General features: G+C 40.6%; 1 protein-coding gene across 3 annotated transcripts in view; it reads right to left on the minus strand.

The window, feature by feature from the left end:
- STAT4 (signal transducer and activator of transcription 4) overlaps nucleotides 1-26606 on the minus strand; it is a 41576-nt gene extending 14970 nt beyond the window's left edge. For 2 of the 3 annotated variants that reach the window (XM_069021998.1, XM_069022001.1), the window contains exons 1-11: nucleotides 26195-26385; nucleotides 23174-23302; nucleotides 21526-21670; nucleotides 9001-9099; nucleotides 8122-8214; nucleotides 6175-6253; nucleotides 4521-4606; nucleotides 3734-3885; nucleotides 2400-2558; nucleotides 1363-1455; nucleotides 460-519 (exon numbers count right to left, since the gene is read on the minus strand). In XM_069021998.1, coding sequence (XP_068878099.1) covers nucleotides 460-519; nucleotides 1363-1455; nucleotides 2400-2558; nucleotides 3734-3885; nucleotides 4521-4606; nucleotides 6175-6253; nucleotides 8122-8214; nucleotides 9001-9099; nucleotides 21526-21670; nucleotides 23174-23301 — 1094 coding nt within the window. In that variant the 5' untranslated portion in view covers nucleotide 23302; nucleotides 26195-26385. Of the gene's footprint in view, nucleotides 1-459; nucleotides 520-1362; nucleotides 1456-2399; nucleotides 2559-3733; nucleotides 3886-4520; nucleotides 4607-6174; nucleotides 6254-8121; nucleotides 8215-9000; nucleotides 9100-21525; nucleotides 21671-23173; nucleotides 23303-26194; nucleotides 26386-26522 lie in introns of those variants that run through there. The other variant, XM_069022000.1, reaches the window with a different exon arrangement.
- Between the last annotated feature and the right edge of the window lie 1175 nt (nucleotides 26607-27781).

A 27781-nucleotide genomic window follows, 5' to 3' on the forward strand; every position in this document is an offset into this window, starting at 1 on the left:
CATTTATGTCCATACAGTCAAGGTGTTTTTTAGGGGCTTGCAGAAGCACAAGAAGCAGAAAGAGGGAGGTAGCTGTACTGAGGGCTGGGGATGGTGCATGGTGAGAGCTCGGAGGTATTTCAAACCTAACTATCCCATAAATGCAACACAGTTTGATTTCAAGTTTTTGTGTGATGCTGCTGTATCAGTCTGATGAATTTTTTCTAAGTCTTGAGACAAATCTTAAATGGATTTCTTGCCTCCAGTTTGAAAACATCAAATAGACTTAGCAGCTTTGTTTTAAAAAAAGAAATCGTCCACATAAAAAGGAAGTGTTACTCTGATCTTTTAACTGGTAGGGGTTTTTAATTTTTTTTCTTTTCCTTTTAAAAGCAGTTTTATAATCAGATAGAGTAGCCACTGAAAAAACCTGTCTCTGTAGGGAGAAAAAGAGAATATCTTCACTTTTAAGTTTCTTACTTGTCAATAGTTGCTTTCACTCTGATCTGGTAGTTCAGCTCTGGCAATTTAATTAGCAACCTTCAAAACAGAAAATGAGAGTGTGAATATTAACAGAATAAATGTCTCACCAGAAAACACCAGACTAGTTGCTCCAGATTAAAGTATCAGAAATTATTATAATCTGAAAACAGATTAGGCATCTAGGATTGTAACACAATTTACAGGGTTTGAATACTCAGAAAGAGGAGCTGGGCTGTACCGGTGGTGGGTGCCCTACCCTCCCTCTAAATGTGTGGAAAAGTTAGCATGTATTTGAGGGAACGTCTGGAGAGACACCAAAGTAGTAATAATTAGGAGATGGATTTGTATGATCTCTGACTGCACCACAGATTGTGTGTGGGCTTTCCTTCATGTACCTTTTCTCACCCCCAACCCTCCATGCACTTAGTGCTGCTAGGTGGAAATGAAATGAGAGTTCCTCTCCAATTTTTGTTCTTTCACAAAGTCAGGCAAGGAGCTACTGGGAGAGAAATAACTTGTCTCTGATTCACCAGAGACCCCCAAAATGCAGCAGTTTCTCTTTCCTCTGTATAGAAGTGGCTCTGAGTATTCTGATTTTGGCTTGTATGATATGGATCATTATTTATTCAGTTTGTAAAGTCATTAGAACAAGAATTCAATGCATACAGAACCCTGAAGGTGCCAGCTTTAGCCACAATGTGCCTTTCTTCCTCATGTTTTACTCTTTGCTGCCACTTGTTCTGCATGACAGATTCTGTGGACTTCATATCCCCATTCCAGAAAATCTCCCTGCAGTTGAAAGGATCCTTAACACAAGTTGGTCTGCTTTGCTTTCTAGATTCTCCTAGGATAAAATACTGTACAAAAATGAAGAACTTTATATCAGATTTTTTCCCTTACCTTAATTTAACAGTGAACTGTATTAAAGTTTTGAGAACCATTGGCCTCTGGGGATGTGTTGGCATGCAGGGCTGCCTTTCAACCACGAAGGAGCTGTGTGAAACAAATGTGTTTTTAGGAATGTGTATGAACAAACAGCTGGGTTTTTTTAGGGGGGAGAGGGGGGAATGGGGCTAGTATCTCTTAAAGACTTATTTCTCTACAGATTCTGAAGTGGGAGGTCTGCATTCCAACTCTCAGTTCTCAAAATGATCCAGTGGTCTAATTTTCATTTAAATTGTCCCCTTAAGGAACAGATACTTGGAACACATTGAAAATCACACCAAATTCTATAGTCCTAACATACAGTGATGATAAAAGTCTTGGTCTTCTAAACTTTTATCAGAACCATGAAACAGAGTATGAAAATACACTGAGTATGGCTCCAAGGAAATGAAACTATCATAATTAAACTATAATTTAAATTTATTTTTTTATATCTATATATATACATATACATGCATATATATATATATATATCTCAAACAATTGAACACACTTTGCTTTCAGAGACTCACTTGTGGTATATATCTAGTATAGCCAGTACAAAAACCAAGAGAAATGATGATATTATTTTATCTATTAATAGAATGATGAGTTGGAGGGCATCAGGAAGAGTATCTTGGTGGGTAAGAGGAAAGACAAGACACATTTACCTTAAAAAAAATAGCAAGCCTACAAACACAAAACCCCATAACTCTTCTCAGTAGAATGTACATAACTCCTCCTAAAATAAGGGGATTTCTAGCATGCAGTTAGAGTCAGAACTTGATGACAAACCCTTAAATGCTACTCATGAGAAGCTGCCTGGCACCTTCAGTTTCTATGAGTTTTGATGACAGCTGTACATACTTCTTATATTAGGAACCTGGACCTTAAAATCCTCAGATATTCAAACTTTTTCCTTTTCCTTTTTTTTTTTTTTCCTTCTTAACAGTGTGTTCTCACTGTTGTACCAGTTCAGGTAAAGTTCTGTACATTGGCAGTGGCTCACGCACTTCCGGAAGAGGTTGTAGAGCAGAAAGTTGACTTTTTCCAGCAGCTGAGGTCTTTGCACAGGAATAGGGTCCCCATCATAAGTCAGCCTGATCAAGAGTTCATCCAGCTTTTCTAGTTGCCTTCTGACTTGAAAGAGACTCTCTGCCAACAGCGTAAAGCTACAGCAAGACAAAGAATTAGTTTGCAATCTTCTGTGTAAACAGTTTCTTAGAACAAAAGAACTACTGAAGTTCTTGCTTGAGGAACATCAGAATTTGTATTGAATGGTGCTTTCCAGCTTTGCCCAAACTCACATCCATTCATCTTTTGTTTACAGGAGTTTATAAATACATTGGGCCAATCACCTGCTTTATCTTCAAAGACAGATATTTTCATAACAACACAACACTGTCTGTGACAATTTGGAAGAAATATATACACAGTCCTGATGTTGTACATGCAGGGCTCTTGTGCCAGCATTAATTCTTTCCTACAGCCCAGTAGTTTTGCAAAATGTACTCTTTAAAATGATAATATTTATACAAAATGAGTAGGTTAACAAGACTGAAGAAGTGTAAAAGCAGTGAGGAAAAATAAATCCAAACACACTTGCTAACAGCTCAATAGGGTATGTGTGCATAAAATTACATTTTTAAGCTATTTTTAGCATCTTCATTGGAAAAAAAAGTACTTCAGTAAAAAAAAAAGGAACCTACACAAAAAAAAAAGAAGGAAAAAAACACTTTTTTTTTTCAATCCTAACTTTTTTTTGTAATTTTCCTTCCTTTTTACTTTTTAATATTTACTTCACCTTTTCCATATGAGAGTTTTGATCGGAGAGTAATGATCATGATATGTTGACATTCTCTGAGTCCATTATATTTTAAATATAAAGCTATTTTCTTTTTACTTGCAATCACTTCAGAGTTGCCACCACAGAGACTACTGCCATTCAATTCCTGCACAGTGTCAAGTCTGGAGGAGTGAGTCAAAGCATAAAGCCTCTACCCAGCCCCTGCCTATACACAACTCCCACTGTCTTCAATGACAAACTCAGTCAGCACCATTCTTACTCAAGCAAAACTCCGGAGAGAGTGTCTCATGTATCTGGAGGAACTGTCAAACCCAAAAATGAGTGAGTGCCACGAGTCAGGCTCAGCAGTTCACCGTAGCGTTAATTCTGAATAGCGGCTGTTGCCCACCGCATCACTTTTAGTTGACACCTTTTAGTTATTTACTTTCTTAGCTGCTGATGAATTTGCTGCTGTTGCAGCTGATCTAAAGGAATGATCATTTCAAGTGTAGCAGACTTCCTGTGGTTTTCAGTGGAAACACGAGGTCAAGGCAGGTTTACCAGTTCTGGAGCTGATCGAGCCCACCGTGCAGGGGCCCCCCGATGCAGGCGATCTGCTGCCGTCTCTTCCAGTCCAGCAGCTCCTCAGTCAGCATGTTGCTCATCAGCATATCGATCTCATGGATCACACGCCCTATTTTACTGAGCACTTCCTGTAAAATAGGAAAGGTGTTACAAACTGACCTCAGGCAACAGCTGCAAAATGCAGCAATTATCATGAAGCGCTTATTAAATTTTTTCAATTATTCTGAAAGTAACCATATTTAGTTCCTATTGCTTCAGTGACAGGATTAATCACCCACTGTACATTAACCCTAAATCTCTATGAACTGTTCTTCAGTAAAACTTTTTTTTTTTGGGAGGGTAGGAGGGAAGATTGTTGCATTCTTTGTGGGCATAACACCTCCAAGATTTTGACACTTGCAAGCTCTGTCAAGTTCAAAAAATTCTGCTTTTGTTTTGCATCATATGAAATGCATTGTTTTTTTGTTTGCTTGATTTAATCATAAACCTGCCCCTCCCCCCCCCGACTCTACCAAATTGCTTCACTCCTGAGGTGTGCAGAACCATATCCTTCATTGAGCTGTTACTTAATTGACAATTTCTTAGCTTTTAGTCAAAATCACTCAGACCCACCCAAACATTTAGTAAATTTTTAATTCCTGTGTAATTTGTCTGTTCTTCTGAAATGAGAATTTAAAAAGGCACACATACACATTTGAGTATTTGGTGTGGGAATAAGGGGAGAAAGCAGATTAACCACAAATGACAAAATATTGTCACTAACCTTTCTCTTGTAGTCCAAAGTATTGAGCATTGCCTGCAACGCCAACATTTCCTGTTTAATGAGGGCGCTGTTTTTGTCATTCTGCTCTGCAGGGGATGAAAAAAAATCAGTATAAATACATGTGTGGGTGCGTGTGCCTGTTTATAAGGGGAGGAGAGGAAAAAAACCACGATCAGACTGCAGCATGAACTAGTGAAAAATAAACTGTGGACGTCAGTAGATTATGTAACAGAATATTTCATTTGAAAGGACTAACTTTAGTACTAGTTTAACATAAGGTGTAATGTTACCTGTCTGTAGATGTGTATGTGGGGTAGGAAAAGGCAGAAAACATACAGATGATACCCAGAGTTCCCTAAATTTCTTATCCCTGTGCATACTCCTGTGTATTATGTACATCTGGCTTGGATCAATGATTGATCTGTACACACGAATGTGCTCCTGGTGTCAGCAGTTAGGCTAAAGCTCTTTGGACTTGATGTGAATTACAATGTCTGGCTGAGAGGCATTTGAAACAGAGATGAAGTGTTCATCGCCAGGGGAATTTCAGCAGCCAGGAGCACTGATCGCTGGGCATTTCCCCCTCTCTCTGACTTCTGTCCTTCTCTAGATCATGCACTAGTTTCAAGAGTCCCTAAGCTCACCCATGCTCTTACACATGCAGCTCTTCCCCACCCTCACTTTTCCCGACCTTTTGCATCTTTCATGCTACATTCAAGAAAGAAATCGGTGCCAACTGTGTGTCTGCTAAGCTCTGGGTTGATGCCTTCCTAGTGAGTTAGGGTAGATGTTTCAGTAGAAGCAGACAAGTAACCACCAGCAGCTCAGCCACAGCAATTGCTCCCACACATTGTAAGCTGGCTGTGCTGGAGCAGAGCAGTGAAATTTTAAGCCCTGAAAGTCATTCATGTCAGCATGTTTTATTTTGCAAGTGGGGCAGCTTTCAGTTATCTGTGTGGTCAGTAATTATGATTGGCCTGATGACTAGCAACTCATTAAACTGTGGCAACTCTTCTGATTGCTGGGTCATATCCAGCCTTCAACATTTAGGATTGATGTGCTTAAGGACTCGGATGTTTCAAGCCCAGTATCTTTGCATGTTCAAAGGAAGATAATATAAAGATATCTGAGCAGACACAAGCAGACCCCAGTTTCTTTTCTGAAAAAGATCATGCAAGGACTGTTGCCACGTGCCGATCTCAACCATCACAGGCTGGTCAAACATGCATTCAGAGTGCTTACCAGCTGGTTATCACCACTGTGGTCAAAAAAGAACAGAAAGCCAAGTTAGAGGCTAGAAAAATCAGTTTTGCACAACTCTGGGAAATAAGTGTCTCTTCCTCATTCTGCCAAAGAAGGTAAAAGGTGGGGAAATTGAAAAACAAATTCTTTAAATTAAGAAACGTACTACTTTACGTGCCATTATGCAGCTTACCCATACGAAATAACTATACTTTCTTAACACAATCCCCTTTACCCTCTTAACCCCAAAGGAGTCATTATGTTCCAGGACTATAACTTTATATAAACTAAAGATCAATTTTTATGTTTACATATATTATTTAAGTAATACACAAAACCCCCTGATGCCAGAGTCTAACTGCAGAATCAGCCATTTCCTAGAGAATCTAAAATTTAGTATAAAAACTCTTACCTAAGCTCTGTATTGTTTTATACCTGAAGTCAAATTCCTCTTGCAAGTCTTCCAAGTATTTCACATCTTGGTCAGTCATCTTTCCCAGAAAAGAAATGAACAAATGCATGATGCAGTATTTTCCTTTCTTACCACTTGAAAACCCCTGAACAGTTCTGGGAACTCTCGTTTACTATCTTGTAACAGGATGATTGAATAATAAATACATGTTTATAGCTACAGATGTATTTTACTTGTTTAGAAAGTCAAATATTATCCTCTATCCTGCAGTTGACAGTGGTTGATTCAGCTTTATCCCTTCTTGTTTACTAGTGCAATGACATAGAGGAAAGTAGGAATGATTGTGTTAGCTTGAGCTAAACTGAAATTGTTATGCCAATAATGATACTCTCTTCTTGAAACTTTAAAGCAGGGCAAAGGAATAATTGTACATTTACTTAAATGGAAATTGAATTGGGGTGTCCAAAGCCAAAAAAGGTGGAGTCAGACACAGGAGTAGAGCTCACAGAATTTATCTACAGAATGTCTTAAGAATTTGGATAAAGAAATGAAACATTTTTGCTGCTTTGGCATTTTGCAAGTTTCTTTTCATACGTGCTATAAAAAAATGTTGAAGATATTTTCTAGTAACCAATCAAAAAAGCCCATCAAAAGAAGGAAAATAAAACTGTAGGAAATTATCTGTTGTGCTTTGAAGGCCTGTTTCTGTGCTGTTTATAGGAAGCCTTGATTTTGCCAACAACTCATAAACAATCCTTTTTTAGTTCCCTAAGATGTGCACATTAAGTGTCTGTGAAAGTACAGAAACTTGTTTGCTAAATGAGCCCACACACAATTAGCCATTTTGGTTTACTCTTTATTTTGGGGACTAAAGTTTTAAATTATATGTGTAAAGTATGAAATTACATACACGAGGAGCTGGCTAATTTCTGTGTTTAACTTAGTTACCTACTGAAAAAAACCCTGATATCTAGAAAATGTTCCCATTTTCACTGGTCCTTCAGGGGTGGCTGTGCTTCCCCACACAGGCAGAAGGAGCAGCGTGACAGCCTGCTGCTTTGTCTGCTCTGCAACTCTTATCTTACAACTTTATGTGTAGATAGAGATCTAGTATTGCATTCTTCTGAAACTACCTTTATCCTTCTAAGGGTCTGATCTCTCTAACCCTTCTTCCCTGTGAAAGGAGACACTGATGAGCGAATGCTGCTAGGATCTCTTTCCAGTATACCAAGAGCATTACTCTTCAACAACATATGGACAGGTATTTCAAATATAATTTCCATGCTGAGACCGGTGCAAAGCTGAAAGTGGGGCTGGGATAGCAATAAAGCCGTGGGTAATCTGAATCCTTATCCTGCCTTGAGCTGAACAGGCAGGTGTTCTCTGAGATTTCAGGGTCTCTGGGACATAGCTATGGGTTTGACTCAGCCCAGCTCTGTCCTGCAGTGGTATGAGAAACTCCTGGAGAGTGGTTACCATCAGCTCCCAGTGTTCTTGTCCCCTCTGGTCTCCAAACCGTGTAATTATGTCACGTAGCCTTCAGCTCGACAAAGGTCTTGGTACGTGACTCAGAGGTCATGAATGTTCAGCTACTGCTGATCCAGCTAAAGGAGGTGAAATTGCAAACATACATTTTCTGAACCTTTCATCTTTTTAGAGACTGTAGGTATGCTCTCATTGCACTTAGGGGTCTGTCTGCAACTCACATAGGGATGAGCGTGATAACTTTAAAATAGGCAGCTCTCACACTGAGCCCAGACAGCTGCTAACACCTGAGGATCCAGGTGGGTCCTGAGCAGTTAGTCTGGGCAGATGTCCTTGGAATAATGGAAAGTGGTTGGTGTGTCTGTTGGCAGAAGTCATTGTGCTGCCCAGCTTAAAGATAGTTCAGGTGTGTCTGTATGAAAATCACGTGGGCAGAGACAGCAAACAGGACAAAAAAACTACCTGAGCACTGTTCTTGATGGCTGACACTTTGTGTTCTACATTTCTTTGACGTTCTGAAACCACAGAGTTCTGCAGAGACTTTTCCAGTGGCCCCTGGAACACATTGAACAGATAATTGGCAGATGAGTAATAATAATAATAGGTGATAGAAACTGAACTGCAAGTTCCAGCACAGACAGGGAATTCAGAAGCCAGTGTTCAACAATCTGGAGACTGCTGTAAACACACAGACATGTTTAGTTCCACAGATTTGTAAAACATGCAGCTTTAACTTTGAAATCCAAAAGGTGAAAAGGTGTGGGTATACTGCAGACATTAAACATCTAGTAAATTAAACGTAGATTATTAGATTTTTGAAAAAGATCCATGGCACAAGGCTCTTATAGGAATACATATTACATCCATAAGTGATTAATAAAACCACATTTGTCTTAAAAATTCTCTCTGGGTTTTAATCATGTAACAATTTCCCAAAAGTAAGTTTCATGTGTAATTTGAATTATTTTTTTCTTCAAACAACATAAAAATCATCAATGACTTTATAAAATATTGGCTAGAATGTCTTTTGCATTCCATAATTAACATGAATGAATGCATTGCATAATTTAAAATACACACATCTGTTTTGCAAAGAGTAATCTCTTTAAAACCTTTCCTACAGATTAAAGTCTTTGAAGATTAGTTGTGACATAGAAGTCTCTTATAGCAATGCTTCCAGCAACAGGGCCACTAATGAAGTTCAAATGTGAGTTTAAAGGGCAACATTTGGCAACCCCTAGTGCACACAAATCACTTCAGTGGAATGAGAGGACAGGATTTGGTCTTAAAAGCATGTGAGCAGATTAACATGGAGCAGATTAATGAAATGTAATTCATTACCTGTACAGGCATGCTGGCTGCAGCCAATATTCTTCTTTCTTCTCTTAAGCAGTTTGAGATGATCACTGCTATATGCATGGGATTACCATGATATTTGCCCTGCAAGCACAAGTAAATACAAGTCAAAAGAATTCCAGAATTCAGGATGTCCCTCTGGAAATCACAAGCAATATGATGTATGAGTCTCTATGAGCTACAGATTGGTGTGGGTGGAAAAGCCTCCCCTTTTCATGTGCTGGTTCAGCCTTTCAGGGCAGCATCAGTTACTGCCACCATCATAAAATATTCTTAACAACGTTCCACAGAGATTATAAAGATACAATTCCAAGACGTGTATCATTTGAAGACCAAATTGCTCCTCTGCTAACACAGCTGTTTTGAAAAGGCTTTCCTGTCAGCCTATTCAAGGCACGATTTTATCACATCTTCGATTTTCAATAGGATGTTGCTGCTTAGCATGTAGCACTTCTGCCAACAAAAAAGTTTGTAAGCATATCAATATGGTAATGATGCAAACAGGAAAGCTTCCTCAGCATAAAGCAGAAGACTTAAATTTTAATGTCTATGAACAAATTTTCTCTTTCACAAAATAATGTGCCTAAGATGAAGGAATAAGCAACTCTTGTCCCAAGCCCAAAGAATCAAAAAAATCTGTATTTTTACACCACCATAAATAAAGTGCTGAATTGCTGATGCGTGACTGAGGACTGGGCACAATTTGAACTAATATTGGTTTATGCTGTATTTATCAAATTGGAATGATCGAGGACTCTCAAGCATCTTCTTTTATTGTGATGTATCCATTCAGTGTTTCTCAGTATCCTTCATGCCTTTCATTCAGTATCATTCATTCAGATACCCTTCATTCAGAGTTCATAGTGTTTGTCCATTCATCAGTATTAATCCATTCAATTTCTTTTCCTGTATAGTTTCCAGTCCTGGACTTCTCTATTTTCTCCTCTTTGTGATCAGCCTTTATTCTCATCCTATCTTCCTGCCACTCAGAACCTCTTTTATTCTAGATGTCTCTGAATGGGGAACAATAAGTTTATACATACTTTAACTGATGCCATATCTTCCTTTGATACCTCATACCAATCACTGTGTTAGAAACAAGGGTGTGAATGCATCTGACAGAAATGTGAACACATTGCTTCTGTATGCAACAACTATCACAGCATTAAACATACATTTCTAATGCTTTTTACTAAACATTTCCTGTGTGCTCTTGCATGAAATGTGTAATCTGAAATATGTTTTGACTTCAATCGCAAAGTAAAGAAATACTATATTAAAGATGGTATTTTTAATCATGGCAACTTGGTTTGAGCTGCTTGGTATTAAATACCATGTGTTGCTTACTGTGGTTTCAGGTACAGAGTAAGGTGAAAGATAGGACTCTTAAAACTAAATAACCAAGCTACCAAATGTTCCCTTCTAAGGAAGCTTTGACTGCCATGGCATTGTTAGCAATGAATCTACACGTTGTTTCTTTGATTTCTGAAGTCTTTTCAGGACTTTTCAGGAAAAGTACATGGCCCACAGTGCAACCAGGGCCACCCAAAGTAGCCCGAGTGTTGTGCTTCCTTTGATGTCCTTAAAAGTAGTTCAGGATGGTACTTTACTCCAGCAACCATCTGTATCAATTACCCTGAGGAACAGGAGTTATGAACCTGAGTGGTTTTTAGGAGCTTCTCTGTAAACAAGAAGTGGTGAGTAATACTACCTCAGGACACACTATGCCTCAGATGAAGCACCAAGCACTCCCTCCCTGCCTGCTCCTTCCTGGGCAGTGAGAGAAGACTTGATTAAGGATGCACTGCTGATTTCCATGTCAAATAACAGTGCCAAAGATCTGTCACTACACATTTCTCCCTGACAGCTTCATGCCTGTAAGGACAGTAACTACGATGTTGCTGCACACTTCCTTCAACACCACTGCACTTCAGGCCCAGTAATATATTCAGTCCCCTTTACTGGGCATATTCCCAATCTCTCTCTCCGTAGTGTCAGGATGTAGCTTTGGGAAGGGGATACAGAAACGTGAGAAATGGCTGTGATCTTCCTGCAAAGGATTGAGTGGGGTGTCATGTGGAACTGTGGTCCAACAGCAACAGCCAGGGCAAATCAACTGCTGCAGAGAGTGGCTATGCTCCTGGCTGTACTCCAGCCCAGCGCCTGACTCCTTAGGGAGCCAATCCAGGTTGCTAGCTGGGGTGGAAACGACTCATGCTTTTTTACTAACTGGATTTTCTGCTCTTTGGTGGACTGAAACTGCTCAGCAAAGGATGAGTTTATTGTTAAGTACAAGCACATGTGAGGTCAGAGAGGGGGAAACAGTCCAGCCTTGTTTCAGCTGTTATCACTAAGCCTGTCTATTCATCTGTACCTTGATTAGAGGGGAAAAAAGTCCTGTTATTAATAGGCTTGGGATGAAAGCTGTGAGGAGAAATCTGCTACTGGTGTAAGTTTACTGATGGGCATATTAATTCCTCTGTTAATTTCTGCTTGTGGCTGTTATTTCTTTATGGTAGTAAAACAGGGTTTCACCTTCCCCCTAGATGGCCAGTAAGTGACCATGCCACACATGGGTACCTGAAGCTACAAAGCCTGGGGAGCATTTAGTCCTGGCTTACCGCTGCCCAACAGAATTCCAGCACTGCTAGGGTTTAAAGGAGTCAAACAAAAGCTATTTAACCAAGTCAAGAAGAAATAAATAATCCTCTCTTGGAGCTGGAAAAATGCATTTATGTAGAAGAGACTCTTAAAAAAAAATTCTGACAGTGGGATGTGTTAAAATTCCCCACAAAGGATGCCGGTTATTAGGGACTTTCCCAGCGTTTTTACACACTATTCATATGCAAAACTTTCAAAAACTCTTTTCTCCTTTTCTTTGTTTCATTAAGAGAAACCTATCTGAATCAAGAGATGGAGTGGAAATTCACTTTTTCACTCCTTTCTTTCTTCTCTAACTCATAAAGCTGTGTCCATAGCGATTCCCATACTTATGTCTGGCTGGTGCTTCTTCAACTTGATTCAGTTTGAGTAGATGCCAAGAAGGTCAACAGAGGGCTGCCACTTGTGCTCCTGGAACAGCCCCTTTTGCAGTAAAGGAGCAGATGGATTGCAACTCATCAGTAATAAATTGATAAATAAATTGTAACACTAAATATCTCAAGAACTGCAACTTATTAAATAACAATAGCTACTAGAAGTCACAATAACCACGTGTTTGACTCTGGAAAAATAATAACACTAAAAATTTTCTGCCTGTGTTTTATACTTCTCAGCTGTAATTACACTTCAGGATGCACCACTTGGTATTCCCCTATTATTCCCCTACTGTCAGCTCTTGTTGTTCTGCACTTCCATTTTGTCTTTGGCTGAAGGCAGAATTTGCTCAACATGACCTTGATTTCTGAATGACTAATTGAAAATTATCTCCTATCAGCAAAAGAGTAGTATACGTAGGAAAATTAAGGAATATTAACCAAAAATGGCTTGAGATGGGGGAATCCTAACTTAGTGTGACATGAACCTAGCAGCCAGAAGAGGAAGAAGAGCATGGATTCTCTAGTTATGCAAAATTGTATTAGTAAGTTTAAATATTTAAGGAGAAGATTTATAATTGTCTTTTGATAAATACCAACAAAGAGAAATTGAGGATTCGCTTTTCTTTTTTCACATCAAAATGTCTGCTAATATTACTGTAATTTTGTTGTTCACAGAAGTTTTCTTTCTCCTCTCTTCTGTTCCAATGAGGTCTTTTCATGTCATGAGTTACAACAAACAACAAATGGTCTTATTTGGACTGGCTTCTTCTCAAGAACTACCAGCATGATGCTAAATTTAAGCAAGCAGGGGAACTTGAACTTTCATTCTGAACAGGTGACAATTTTCTGTGAGCGCTGATGACATTTCCTTGGAGAAAACCTTCCTACCACCTCCTGGCATGCACTCTTTCTACTTCAGAGACATCTGTTATGACAGTATCTTACTAGATCACAGAGAAAAACAAAGAGGCATTCCCGCAAAAACAGTTTGTACATTATAGCATGCAGAGTTTATGCCCTTTAGCCAAATTTTAAAAAAACTTAAACTATTTGGAGTATGAAACAGTGGCTGGGGAAATGCAAGGTTTGATTCTGTAAGTTGCAAGGTCATGGAGAAACTTTAAAATACATATTATGACATTTTAAAATACATATGCTTTCAAAAAGAACACCAAACAACTGTCAGTTTTAGTATCTGGAATTTACTGCTTACTCTGACAGGAATGAAGAAATCTAGACCAGAGTCATTCTCTTGCTCTTCTTCCCATTGCTTACATTTTTCAAATTTTAGCTGATTTTCCTGTGGGCAGGTCCATCACAAAGTGGGTCACTCCCAGCCACACAAACACTGACTGCTGTTCATGTGTCAAAGGTTGCTGTACACACCCATCAGTGAACTCTGGATGTGCACTACATGAGCAGCTGGGTCTGTTTTCAGTGGTTAAAGCAGGGGATTAGGTGTTAGTTGGTCTGTGAAACCTTCAGAAAGTCAATCAGGGGTTTGCCTGGTTATCTCCGTGATTTCAAGGTGAACTTAGAAAAGGACTTGAGTAGGTTTTGGTGCTTTCCAGTTCTGAAAATTGCTTCAGAATTTGGTCTTTTTTCTCTTTTTTCTTTCCTTTTTATTTTTTTCTTTTTAACTCTTAAAACCATCAGCTGTATTTCTTCTCATTTCTGCTAGAAAAAACCTTCTTGAGCCTTTTAATTGTATGCAATAGGAGATTTACTTGGAGGCAAGCAAGCATTAGCTACTATGATCATTGAAGTGTTTGTTCATATTGAATGAATATTTAAAGAAGCTGATGGAAGGGAGGAGAGATAGGAAACAGCAATACAAACTCAAGCAAAAATACATTTTCTTCCCTCTTGCTAACTTGTGAAATGATTATTTTATTAAGTCTGATACTAAGCATCTTTCTGGGTAAGCAAATATCTCAACTTTCATAAAATCAAAAAGAGGGAGAAAAACCCCCATTTGTCTATCATTTTATTTGTTTGAAAGAAAGAAAGATTTGGTTTAGTTGTGTATCCTGACTGTGTGGGTGGGAAGGCTGTACACACATATTTCCCGTTTTCACCTTCAAATATGGCAAATACCGCCTGGCCTTGATTTGTTTTCTACCTTTGTTTATGCATCCAGGCAGAAAGTCTAATGAAGACAATAGCAGAATACAGAGTCGGTCCTTGTGCTAGCCTGGCAAAGGTTAAATGCTTGGGAGTTTTTTGAAACCTTGTACTTAAACAGGCAGTATTCTTACTAAAAAATCTTCTTCTACTAGAAAGATGTCTCTGTTTTATCTAGGTCTTTAAGAGGAAGTACCTGCAACACTATCTATTTAGACCGCTCTTGTTGTACTTTATTTTTAGATTTCCCCTTCCCCTCTCAAAATATGTGAGAGACCTTAAAGGGAACCTCATTGTTTTAGAAAACTCCTGTGATGTGTGGGAAGTCCTAATAAACAGGTCTGTTTTTCATAGCATATGATAGATAACTTCCAGAAGATCATAATTTCTTTAGGGCATGTGCAACCAAATTGCAATAGGCAAAGTTGTAAAAGCACAGTGAATGAGCTGTGAAGGCAGAGGTCTTTTTCTCCACCCCTCAAATTGCACTGCTGAGTCCCTCCCAGCAGCCACTAAAACCACTCAAGGAATAGTCTATAGAAACAGCAGATTTTCTGAGCAGGTAGGGTGAGATACAGCTACGGAAAATACATTTCTGTAGAAATCATAATCAGACAGTAGAACTGTACAGACAGGGAGGGATGAATAATCTAGTGATGCTTTTATTTGAGATTCATTTGAGAATAAATAACTTCCTGTTTAAATGAGATTTATTTGAAAGTAAATAAAAATACTGTGTTCCCTATGAAAAGGGTAAAACATCAGAGGACAGAGAGGACTGATCCCCACATCCCCCTCCTCCTCTGGGCACAAAGACCTGAGTATTATTAACTAATCTCTCAGGCAGATGTTCAACTGCAACTGGGCTCTTACAATTTCAGAACAAACAAAGCCCACAGGAGGTTATTTAGTTTGCTTGTATTTTTACTTCTGTCTGTAAGTTAACTCTTATTCATTCTACAAAAACAAACTGAAACATTATAAACTTTTCTAGAGTTGTGTTCCTTAAATAATAACTAGAAACCCCAAAACATTTTACTTCTAACAAGTAACCTTCTTCAGTCTTCTATCAATCATTTTTAAAAACCTTTATTAGCTGACATGCAGTCACCAGGCTGCAGTTGCTAGGAGCAGGCACCTAGCTGCTTTAGCAAACAGACTTCTGTCTGGGGTTTCCCATTTGCACGCCAAAATTTTCTGTAAACAGCTTTTATGGTTGTTCTGAAAAACTCACTGGGAGCAGTCTAGTGCAATCTGGATTGCATTAGACAGCAGGACACACTGGTTCAAAACACATGTCCTACTTTAGCATGTTGAGTTTTTGATCTGGCAGGCTGCATGCGTGCTAAATACGTGTAAATAACATTTTGAAATGGATCTTCCGTGGTTTATTAGGAACTTTCTCTGTTTTGTTCCATTCTCACCCTTTGTAAGCTTTAAGGGGAAACTGCAACTTAAACATCGATGGATGTTTCCACTCTTTGCAACTGTTTCTCAGCACAGGGCTTATTAGAATTGTTTGTCAAGGACCAACTGGAATGTCCTGTTTCAGATCTAATGCTATTTTGTCCACTTTCTTTGATGTACTGAAATAAATAATCTTATGATTCCTCATGCATGTTCCTTTCTGGTACAGAGGCTTTTGTAAGCAGTCACTTGAACTAAGGAACCTTTATATGTTCATTTAGTTCTATCTGGAGAAGGACAATGATATTCAGTTCCCATTGCAGATGGAAACAAACTGTGCATTCTAACCAAGAGTATGACACAGAATCAGGAATGCATTGCTCTGTTACTGTTTTAAATAGCATCATGTAAAGATATATTTGTTTGTACTACATAGAAATGGTGAATTTTACATGGAAAGAATTGCCTTAATGTTAATATATGTTGTTTTAGATGACAGAAGATACTTTCAGATGCTATTCCAGACCTTCCCATAAAACCAGCCAGAGCCGTGTAGGAGAAAGCAATGTAACTAAAGTAATATTTCCCAACTACTTACTGTAACTTCTGAAAGCTTGTTTTTACATAACTGGTTGCTGTGAATCGGCAGCTCTGGTGCTTCTGCCTGACCTCTCCCTTTGTAATCAGACCCTAAGGTGTTAATGGTGTGTGTGCCCACAGACCTGCTCATGCAGGCATAATCCCACTGCCCTCCCCACCCCTCATCTTAGGCTCTAGCAGGGTAGAGTTCACCAGTACTGGAGAATCTGCTGTGAGAATTAGATGAATTTCATGAATATACATAATTTACAGCAAATTGATCCCCAGAGCACACAGTATACTCATTAACTCAGGCTTCAATGGTAAATGAGCAGAGCAGCCCTTCTTATTCCCAAAATCTGTTATTTCACTTCTATAAAGGAAGATTTATGTAATCAGATTTCACCCCGAATACCATAAACAGTGAAGTAACACAGATGCATGCTGCCATTAATGAGAAGGAATTGCTTTCAGAAGTGATCTTGAAACTAGAGCATAAATAAGGGCTTCAGTTATGAGTAGGATGATTCTGGGAATTTCTGCCTTTTTCCTGATGGGGTTGTCCTGCACCCATCACAGAGCACAGCACAGACCATGGCTCTTCCTGAGAGCTCGTCTGAACCCACACTTGGGCCAGGCTGCACTCCTCAAAGCTATTTCTTCTCTAGCAAGCACCTGAGGAGTGCTGCAGGTTTCCAGCTTGGAGTGTGTGGGGGGAAGGACATCCCTGAGCTGAACAGGCAGTTGCCCACCAGCATCATTCCTAAATGGAGCAGTGGGACACAGGGGCACAGTGCCCATCTCTGATTCCCAGGCTCCTCTGAGCCTCTCCCTGAGTGCACTGCAGCCTGGCTGCTCTCCCCCAACCCAGGATTTTGGCATGTGAGTCAGGTATGTGGACAGTGCCTATCTTCCATGAGAGTCTCTGCATTTCGCCAGTCATCTGTGCACTAAATCTCCTCGCGTATTGCACAGGAGCTTACATCAGGGACAGGTACACTGTCACATAAAAACATTCCTTCTGAAAGCTAGGATGTAATTGTCCATGAGCCAAGGTCATACAGTCTCTTACATCTGCAATTTGGTTCCTAGAAGTGCTAGGCAGCTCTTCAAAGCTTAACATCTGCCCTTTACATTTTGTTGTCATAACAACAGCACAAACCATCTCCTTGTGACTAATCTGCTTTGTTTTTCTCCATCTAGATTTTAAGGAGAAAGAACCATAGGCATAGTTTCCCTGCTCTTTCCCCACTGCCTTTGAATATTTTCTCCCTCTTCCCTTTCCAAAACTGCTTCTGGGGGAAGAAGGAGCTCTGTAGGAAGATGGACAGAGAATTTAACCTTAGAAAGTGACTGTGCTGTTCTGTCTCCCACTGAAGAGCACAGCAACAAAAGGCTGCTCTGCTATAAAAAGGAATCCAATTTACTGACTAGAGAAGTAATAATAATGTAAGAAGCAAATGTGAAGGATTTTAACCTAAAATGATGACCCTGATTTTAATATAATATGTGCATTTATACCAGATTAATGTCAAGAAGAAGAGATGTTTCAATGAAAGCAAGAAATAGAGAAGCAAATTACAGAGTTAGCAGTGACCACACCAAGTGCTTATAACTTTTTCAAATGACATATTTCCTGACTAGTGTTTCTTTTCACCTGCAGATCATTTTGGAAATGTAAGCAGTCTAAGTAGGAATGCCATGTTCCATAGTTATTTCTCTAATGGTGAGAGAATAGGGAAGGTCCCTGTGTTCTAAAAGCAGGGGTGCCAGGCAGACCCACCTTCCTGCTTGGACTTCTACTCTTTGCCCTTCACAACCCCCAAGGGTGCCCAAAACTTTGTATTGCAACTGAGGCAGGCAAATTCTCTCTTCTTTCACGATTTTCATTCTTATTTTCACAGAACAACAAACATATTTATGTAAAGATGTTTCAGCAAACAGTCAGAATAGAAGGTTTTCTTAATTTTATAAAAAAATCTCAGGGAGATCTTTTAGGTGAGGTGTGCTTGGCTGTGGTGCTGGAGACTCCTCAACATACTGTTCTCCAGACTCAGTAACAGCACCAGGAATCTTGATCCTAAGGAGTCCTTATCTGTCTAGAAAACAGCTGCACAGGCCACTTATGAAGTGTACATTGCTTCCTCTTCTAAGGCTGCTCTTCACCAACCATCCCGTTGTATTTCTGATTAAACATTGGTCTCTCATTTTGTGTTTTGTTAAGAACTGCAGATTGCTTTTGAATATCTTTTGTGTGTTCCCTAATTGAATTTCTTTTTTATTATTGCTATTGTCATAGTGTTTAGGAACCTTTACCACAGCTCAACATACTATGCATAGTGATAAGTGTGCATAGTGGTAAGTGCTGGTTTCCAGTGTTGTCTATTTTGTCAAGTATTACTAAATAGGGTAATGCAATTTGGCTCAAAATAATGAACAAACGTTGTCCTCAGATTATGTATTGAGGTTGGACAGCCTTGTGTGTGTACATGATGTACACGGGTCTGTACATCTGTGTGTGGTTCAGAGGGGAAGGAAGAGGAGGGAACTGTGAAATTTCAAAGAAGTGCTTGCACTAGAGAGTGAAGCAGAGATAAAGGTGGGCTCATGGTAACTAACCTTCAGAGAAAGTACAACCAACACTGTTCACAGAGTCACCAGATAGGAAAAGATGTTTACAAAAGCAGCTTCCTCCCCTATTTAGGAACCCAGTCTTTCTTTCATCAGTTGGTCAAAAATCTCATTAATTTTACAGTGTACCATTCTAGCCTCCTTTTCCCTACGTGGTATGTTGGGACAAAACAGATCATGGCATTCTACTCTGTACATCAGTCACGTTTTTCTGGCATTGTCATGTCATGAAACTGTCACAAATTAGCTCAAATTGCAAGAGCTAGGTATCTGCAATGACTTCCAGCTGTGGGTGGGAAGCCAAATGCCCATTTCCAATCTTCTCAAATATTCAGCAATAAGATGCAACCAGTGATGCATTAAAAAAATATTAGACCCACAATTAGGTAATTTGCATACTCAAATTTAAGAACATTACAGAACATACTGTCCATGCTATGTGTCATGTTCAGTCCATTAATGACACTTGACAGTTGATAACAAGGATAGGCTGTCAGCTGGTTTCAATGACTATAGCATTTCTTTACTGATGGACTTACCTAATCAGTGAAGAAATAATTTTAATAGCTGAAGCAGGAGACTGCCTGTGCAGCTCTACAGAACATGCAGCCCACACTTTGGCTGAAAATGTATTAATCTTCTGTGTTCTAGAACTTAAAAGTTGTAACCTAGTGCTTTACAAAAAAGTAAAAAATACTGGTGTTACAGATTTCTTAAGACAGTTTAGGTTATTTGTCTTATCCAATAATAACAACCCTCAAACATTGCAAGAGCCTGGTCCTACTTCAGCCTACTCTAATAATTTTGGAAATCAGAATATAGAATACAGTGGGTGATAGTGTTAAAGATCAAAAAAAGCTACAACAGTGAAAGTGCCAGCCAATTTTTGGTGGTTTACATGTGTATTTTGAAAGTGAATGGGTAGCTTTTCGTCTAAATCCAGGTTATCTGCTGTCTTGATGCAATGAAGAAAGGTTAGCATTATTAGTGATGGGGAGAGCTTCTGGGGTTTTTTTTTTTGCCTACCTGGAAACATTCTACTGCAATGCTCAAGATTCAGATCCCTTTTTGTAAGCAGTATAATTCCAGCATCACACATGTCCTCTCACAGAGTTCATAGTGCTGTTCAGCTGTAATGGAGATGCCTGAGCATTTTGGTTTGTTCTGGAATTGTGACTCAGACCCTAGCACCTGAGAAACCATTGAATCACAAATCACTCAAAACTCCCCTCCTCCTGCCTTTCTGGAATAAGCCTCCTTTGCTTTGTGCTCTTCCTGAAGCATGATATAATTTCCAAACGTGACAGGACTTAAAGGAAAGGGTTTTTTTTTGGGCCATTTTCACACTGGTTATTACCTGAACTCATGTGTGTTTACTCAAGGCCTGATTGCTTGGCTTGGTGTGCCCAGTTTGGCAGAGCACGCAGAGCTGATGCCTCAAGTTTTGGTAAAAAATTTAAAATAAAATAAATGGTGCAAAGAGCAGGAGGAACAACGAGAGGCTTTAACTTTGTAGAGCTTATATGTAAATATATACTATCCTTCTGCCTGTGCACATTGTGATGGAATAATCACAAATGCACTGTCTTTTAAGCCAGGAATACACCAGTGCAACTGCTTGGCCTGAAATGCTCTTTCCATGTATATGCCACCGTGGAAGAATCGTTTACTAAATTGAGACAGCTTTGTGGTAAAGCTTTGTGCCAAGACCATTACGTCTGCAGTTCAGTAAATTTCGTGTTTGAAGAGTACTGAAATTATGAAAACTGCTGCTTCAAAAACCAGAAAAGAAACAAAAAGTGACTTTATTTTTAAATTACAGGAGGCTGCTTGCATAACGTACGATGAAAACGTGGTTGCAATGGAAATAGTGTCATATTTTTAAGAGGCCACCACTAGGGATAAAGAGTAGAAAGACACAGCCATTAAGAGAACAAAATAATTGACAAAGTCATGCTAAGATTTTCCAGGCCAGTGTGTGTGTATGTATATATGTCTCAAATAAAGAAAATGTTTTGCAAGCAATTGTAATTATCATTTAAGTACTTATGGAAAGCACCATCAAAGAAGAGAAAAACCCCCAAACTTTCATTAAACTTAATGGCATATCTACTTTATGCAGAAGACAGATAGATGTCAGGAAGTAGGTGACTAATGAAGTGGAATTCTGAGAATCCTTGCCTTAGATAAACAATTATTAGAGAAACATTCAGCCAATCAAAATAAATATCATTTTGCAGAAGCCTAACGGTAAATCCTTCAAGTAATTCATAACAAATAATCCCAGAAAAGCATAAAACAGCAAGCGTGCTAATGATTTGCAGTGGTTCCTTTTTCATGGTGCTGCCTTAAGCCCCAAGCATGTATTTTATTGCATAGTTAAATATCTGTAGGTGTCTGAAAGGTGTTAATTACATTTGTAATAAACATGAGCACTATACAGCCTTATTTGTAAGAGCTCAGTGAAACACACATATGCACAGAGATAAGAAGTCACAGCATTTGTATCCCAGCTGCATGCACTGAAATAGGAATTATTGTGCCACAGACAGACAGCAGAATTGTTATTTTGAATTATCTTGTTGAAGGCTCAGTCTTGCCATAGCTGCTCGGAGTCTACAGCAATCAGGGCAGGGCATTGGAACAAACTGCACTCGACAGAGCTCGAGCACTACCTCCAGAAACCAGCGAGAGTGTGCAGTGCAATCTGTCATTTGAAGTAATGACCCACCTGCAGCAGCTTCCTGACTCTTTTCAGGTTGTGTATCAAGAGCAGATTCTTCTCCTGTGAAACCCGGTCCAGCTGTTCATCCACTTGTATTATCAAATTCTGTAAAAGGATCATTGCCATTGCTTCATTGTTGGCTGCAGCCTCCCTAAAGAATCAATGAACAACAACCATGCATGTTTAAAATGTTGTATGATGTGTCAATCTAGCCGTACGGAAAATGATAATCTATTCAGAATTCTAGGCAGCAAAAAAAGACTTTAAGTATATGGTGACTTGCATGTAGTTAGAGCTTGTGAATAATTGATTTTTATGATTTTGTGCCAGTTTTTTAATATTCCTATAGATATGCACCTATAAAAACAGGGTGAAATGTTAGCACAGACAGTAGAGTCAGCCAGAGGAGACAACCAGGGTTTTCTAGTCTCTGGTCCAGTGAATATTTAAATACTTCCAGCTCACTTGTCAGAGGAAATGGGGCTTATGCAAACTGTCCCTTTCACTCAGTCACACAGATATAATTTCTGAATTTGCTGCCCAGTTTCAGACAAAGTTGGCAACAGGCTTGAAGTCCAAAAGATAGAATGTTCTTACAAATTTCATGGAAATCTGGCAGGTTGGTAGAAGAAAGGAATCCAAATTAGCGCCTCCACTGAGGAAAACGGCAGCAATAACTCGCTCCAGGAGGCAACAGCCAGATGGCCAGGCAGCAGATACATCTCTTCACACCAGGCACCAGATGAGCCTTCCCCCAGCCAAACTATTTGGGGATACAGGAAGACTCTGAGGCTACTGGTGAAGGGCATGTAGGGGACACAGGACACAAACACAGAGAAAGCCAGGCTTTACTGGTTCTGCTGTTCATGGTACAGCTTGGGATGTGCAGGGCAATGGCATTAGTCAGCAAAACTGAGGAGGAAAAATTTTGGACAGTATGGCATCCTTGTCCTTGGGATGGCCTCTTTCCTTGCCTCACAAATGGCAGGTGCCTGTTTGAGATACACTTCAACTAACTCAAAGTCTGGCAAAAAGGAGATTTTAATGTTACCCATGTTGCCACAGCCCCATAAATACTGAGCATTAACTGTAAGGAAAGATTATATTCCTTAACAGGTTTTTCTTCTTCCCCTGCACAATAGTCCTCCAATAGTCCTGTGGATTTAGCTTGAAAAATTGAGATGTCTCTATCTGATACGACTAATATAAATTTTTTTTGCCATTTAGTTTGGGATTTTCTTAAGATAACTATCAAGTGAATTGAATCCAAATTTGTGCACAGGCTGACCTCCTAGAGCAGAATTCCTGTAAACAGCTGGCTTGTTCCCCAGAATTATCCAGCTCTAAGTGCAGTTTTGGACAAGTGAATAATTTTATGCTGCAAGAGGTAAATGTATAACATTTCCATTGAAAATTAACTTGCATTATTTTTTAAATAAATTTTTATTGGATTTTCTTTAGGAGTAAGTTCAAATGTGAAACCTCACCTCCCAATATTCCTTAAGTTTAAATGGCTAAATCCATAACTAGTGAAATAGTATTACTGGAGTGTAGATACCTGCACAGTTTGTAAATGAGCACCCTAAAGCCTACCAGAAAACCAAAGAATTGTTGATGATTCAAATAATAGGAGAGAGAATAAATGAAATCCTACCAGTCCTGGCTTTCTATCCATTGTGCTAATAGATGCCGGATTTCCATGGGGAAGTTATCATCGTAGAACTGGTCTACCTGCTCCAAAAACTTTATTTCCAGTTGTTGAACTTGACTCCATTGGGACATGCTGCAAAAGAAAAGAATTAAACAGGCTTGCCCTTGGAAAGTGAATATGAATTACTAATCCAAACTGCATAAATCAGTTATTTTCATTGTAGCTCTTACATACTTTAACATTTTATTCTGTCTTTCAAAACAGGTGGCACTTGAGTAAATGTAGCGTTAAAGGGAAGAGGGAGAAAAGTGAGCAAGGCCATTAAAGAAGTTTTGGCTCTTACACGTGAATGGGCACCTCTGTCAATTCCCTTCCTTTATGTAAATGTTTTGAGGTACTTTATGATGCTTATGAAGTGGCAAGATTTACACACCATCTCTCATCAAGAGAAGAAGTTTAGGACTGTACTCTTCAAACCCAGGTAGAACTATTCTTATTGAAGAGCAGTGGAAAGCAATGATTTTGCTCTCTTCTTGGTGAATTCACACCACTCAAGTTTTTCCTAAAGCTGTAACGGTTGTGTGTTGCTGTGCTGTTCCTAAATCCCCACACTGTCTGTTTGGAGAGTACTGCTTTACAACCTAAATCTAGCACATCTTCTCTATTTAAAATTGCCATTTAATTATGTTTGATGTTACATAAAGGGGGGAAAAAAAAAAGTAAGCATAAAGTCATATGAAAACTATAAGACAAGCAAAAGTAGCACCACCTGATGACAGGATCTGAAAGTCTAATGAAAAAACTATCCCAAGTAAGTTTTGCCTGATAACTAAGATGCTGGAGATAGAAACTTGGTTGTTCTAGATTGTAGGGGGGACTGAATTAGTACCCCTGCTCCTCTCCGTGGTCAAAAGACATTATTTTGGGTGAGCAGACTCTGCAGGAGGACACCTCAGCCTGCGTGACTCCCTCCACTCATGACAGAGTCCATTCTCTAGGGTTGCACCCTGTCATTATTAATCCCACTGGTGAAAACACCATTTTCACTGTGATGTGTTCAGTGTAGAACAGACTGCATTGATAAAATGTTGCCTCAGGGCAGGCTATGCCAGGCTGTAATCCCAGATGTGGCATGTGGATAAAAAGTCAGTGGTGGGGTTGAGAACAGGCCACCCTGGATGAGCAGGGAAGAGGGATGCTCTAGGACCTGTGCCCTGGGATCCCAGTCCTCAAGTGGGCTCTGCCAACACCCTGATCCCATACCAGAGGTGGTCTTCCCTTTCATCAGACTGTTAGTTCAAGTGAACAAAATACACAAAATCCATTCTGGGGCTAAAGATTGAAGTGGGTCAAATTATGGATCTGTTGGAACATTTTTGATACAAACTTTTCCTGAAGAAAAAGACAAGATTTCATCAAAATGGACGTTTTTGCAGAAAGCTGACCTTTTTATATGCAGCTTTTCTATTTTCAGTTCTGAATCGTAGTTTCAGAATGCCAACAGTTTCAAATAGAGAAGACATTGTATTTTTAATGCTGTAGTCTTTCATTTCGCATTTTTTAAAGTTAGAGGAGAAAAAAAAAAGTAGTAGCTCAAGGTTTAATGAGCACTTACTCATGCAAAAGTAAAAGTGACAGGTTTTAGTTTCTCCCTAATGAAGGCTGATGGGGTGATTCTGTGTGTGGTATGAAGGACACTGTATATAACATCAGTGGAAATGTGTCCAGTGACACTTCCCTCCTCTTTATTATTTCCATTCTGAGAGGAAAAAGATATTGCCTGAATATTTACTTTGTTTCATTAAATTGCTGAGGAGGACTTAAGCACAGGGGTGTTTCGCTGTCTGTGCTGCTGTATTGACAGTTACAAAGAATCCCAAACCTTATTTCTGGTGATATATACAAGGAATCAAATCATAATGCATTAATAATTTATGGAATACAATCAGAGAATTGTTAAGGTTTGGAAGGGATCTCCACTATCACAGAGAGTGACTGTAACTTTTTTTCTGAACTTACACTCGGAAAAAAACTCCGGATTTTTAAGTCTGTTCACTTTCAGTGGGAGTTTTTATTGTAATTGCTAGTGAATTCTGGTGATTATGATATCCTAAAAAGATTAGCAAGGAAATTTAATATTTTTATCTAACAAACAAACAAACAAACAAACAACCACCAAAAAAAACCCACAAAAACCCAAAAAAAAAAAAAAAAACCAAAAAAAAAAAAACCAAGGAAAAAAGGGAAGATTTTGTCCAGCCTGCAGCCCCCTTAGGCCTGCCATGTAAGTTGCAGGGATGCTCACATGCATAAACTCTTAGAAAGCACACAGGTAGAGTTTGTCCCTGGGATTTTGTGTCATGCTCGGTACAACCCGTGTTCCTTTTGCGCAAAAGGTTTCGCAGGGACAGCTGAGAAGGTCGGGCAGTTGTAGCTCATTGTGAATGGCCCCTGAAGGGAACTGAAAGAAAGTTTTCAGGAAAGATGGGGCAACACTGTCTACAAGAGCACGTAGTGAGAGGACAGGGGGAATGGGCTCAAGTTGAAAGAGAGTAGGTTGAAGTTAGACATTGGAAAAAATTTCTTTACTGTGAGTGTGGCGAGGCACTGGAACAGGTTGCCCAGGGAAATTGTGGATGCCCCATCCCTGGAGGTGTTCGAGACCAGGTTGGATGGGGCTCTGAGCAACCTGGTCTCTAGTGCAAGTTGTCCCTGCCCATGGCAGGGTGTTGGAACATGATCTTTAAGGTCTCTTCCACCCCAAGCCATCCTGTTACTGCAAGGCGGCCGGCAGGAGCGGGTGCCGTGTGGCGGCGGGCATGGCGCTGTGTCCCGCCGCACTCCGGACAGCGCAGAGCAGCCCCGCTCTCCGGGTGCCCAGGTGCTCTGCCGGCTGCCGGGCTCGCCCTGGAGCCCGTTCCCATCGGCCCCGCCTGTGCCGAGGGTCGGTGCGCGCCCCGTCCCGTCCCTTCCCGTCCCGCCCGGCGCTCGCTGCGCTCTCCCCGCGCCCGCCGCCCCACTTGCCTGTGCCGGGTCCGGCCGAGCGCCGCCGCCGCCGCCGCCCCGCAGGCTGCAAGCGGCCGTGCCCCGCAGGCTGCAAGCCGCCGTGCCCCGCAGGCTGCAAGCGGCCGTGCCCCGCAGGCTGTAAGCCGCCGTGCCCCGCAGGCTGTAAGCGGCCGTGCCCCGCAGGCTGCAAGCCGCCGTGCCCCGCAGGCTGTAAGCGGCCGTGCCCCGCAGGCTGCAAGCCGCCGTGCCCGCCCCCGGCCCGTGGCAGCGCCTTCCTGTGCGTCAGCCCCGCGGGGCCCGGCACGGCCCTGCCGCGTATCGCAGGAGCCCCAGTCGCCAAAGTTACCTGGGCAAAGCTCGGAGCGTGGAGGAAGTTGTTTGTCCTCAGGACGCTGAAAAATACCAAAATCTTTCCCATTCGTGCTGTGATAGCAGAGGGCTAGGTCCGGCCTCTCTGGGGGACCAGTGACATCCCTGGGCACTCAGGGTTCTGCTGCAACCCCAAAAGCCATGGAGGCACTGATGTCCCCACTGCCCGAGCTCTGCTCAATGAACGCCAATGAAAAGGAAAAGGACAGTTCTTGGAGGAGCTGGGCAGCAGAACAAAGCATCCTGTGGCTTACACACCATCGAGTCTAACCTTTGCCTGAACATCGCCGTGGCAACTTCAGAGCCACAGTCAACTTGCTTATTGAACACCTCCAGGAATGGTGGCTTCACCCCTCTCCTGGGCAGTCCATTCCAATGCTTAGCCACCCTTTCCATGAAAAAATTCTTCCTGATATTCAGCCTGAACATCCCCTGGCACAGCTTACAACTATGTCCTCTCATCCTGTGGCTAGTTGCCTGGGAGAAGAGGCTGACCCCCACCTGGCTACAACTTCCTTTCAGGTAGGTGTAGAGAGTGTCTTTCTGCAGCATTCCTTATTCCAGGTAGTACCTGGGATGCAGGAGCTTCCCTCCAAGATGAAAGATTTGATCCCTGTCCTACGGGGTTAATGATCCAATATCGTATCTGCAAACAGTAACAGAGACATGTTCCAAGTATCTTCTCCCCAAAGAAGTATGTTATTAGAAAGGGGACTTCTATAATTTCAGATGCAACACTGCTGAAACCACAGTGAGTGAAAAATGCTAAATTATGACCATTTCAAAGCCATCTTACCTCAGCACAGACTTTGAGTGGTAGGATCATGGCTCTGGTGTGATGTGAAGCAGCTGCAATCTGCCCTAAAGCAAATCCTTTAAACTATTGTTTAGTCATATTTTGTCTTTATCAGGAACCCCAGCCATGAGCAAGACTTTTCTGCGCCAGGCTGTGCAAACCTGGAGTAAGAGACACTCACAGAACCTGCCAGGGAGCCGACAGGGCATATTACACTCTGTGCACTGGGAGGAATGTGCAGCCTTGTTCAAGGGAAAAAGCCAGGTGCTGGGGATGCAGTGAAGAGGAAGGTGTGTGTCACTACTGATGGCACAGTTCTGTTTTCTAGACAGAGCAGAGGGAGAATTAGAAGTGAGGTGAGGAGTTTTAGGGAGCTTCTAGAAGACCATATACAGGTGTCAGTAACTGACCCATGTCTGAATATTGGCTGGGTAGAGAAC

Source organism: Aphelocoma coerulescens, chromosome 7, assembly GCF_041296385.1.
Source record: "Aphelocoma coerulescens isolate FSJ_1873_10779 chromosome 7, UR_Acoe_1.0, whole genome shotgun sequence".
NCBI classification, from domain to species: domain Eukaryota; kingdom Metazoa; phylum Chordata; class Aves; order Passeriformes; family Corvidae; genus Aphelocoma; species Aphelocoma coerulescens.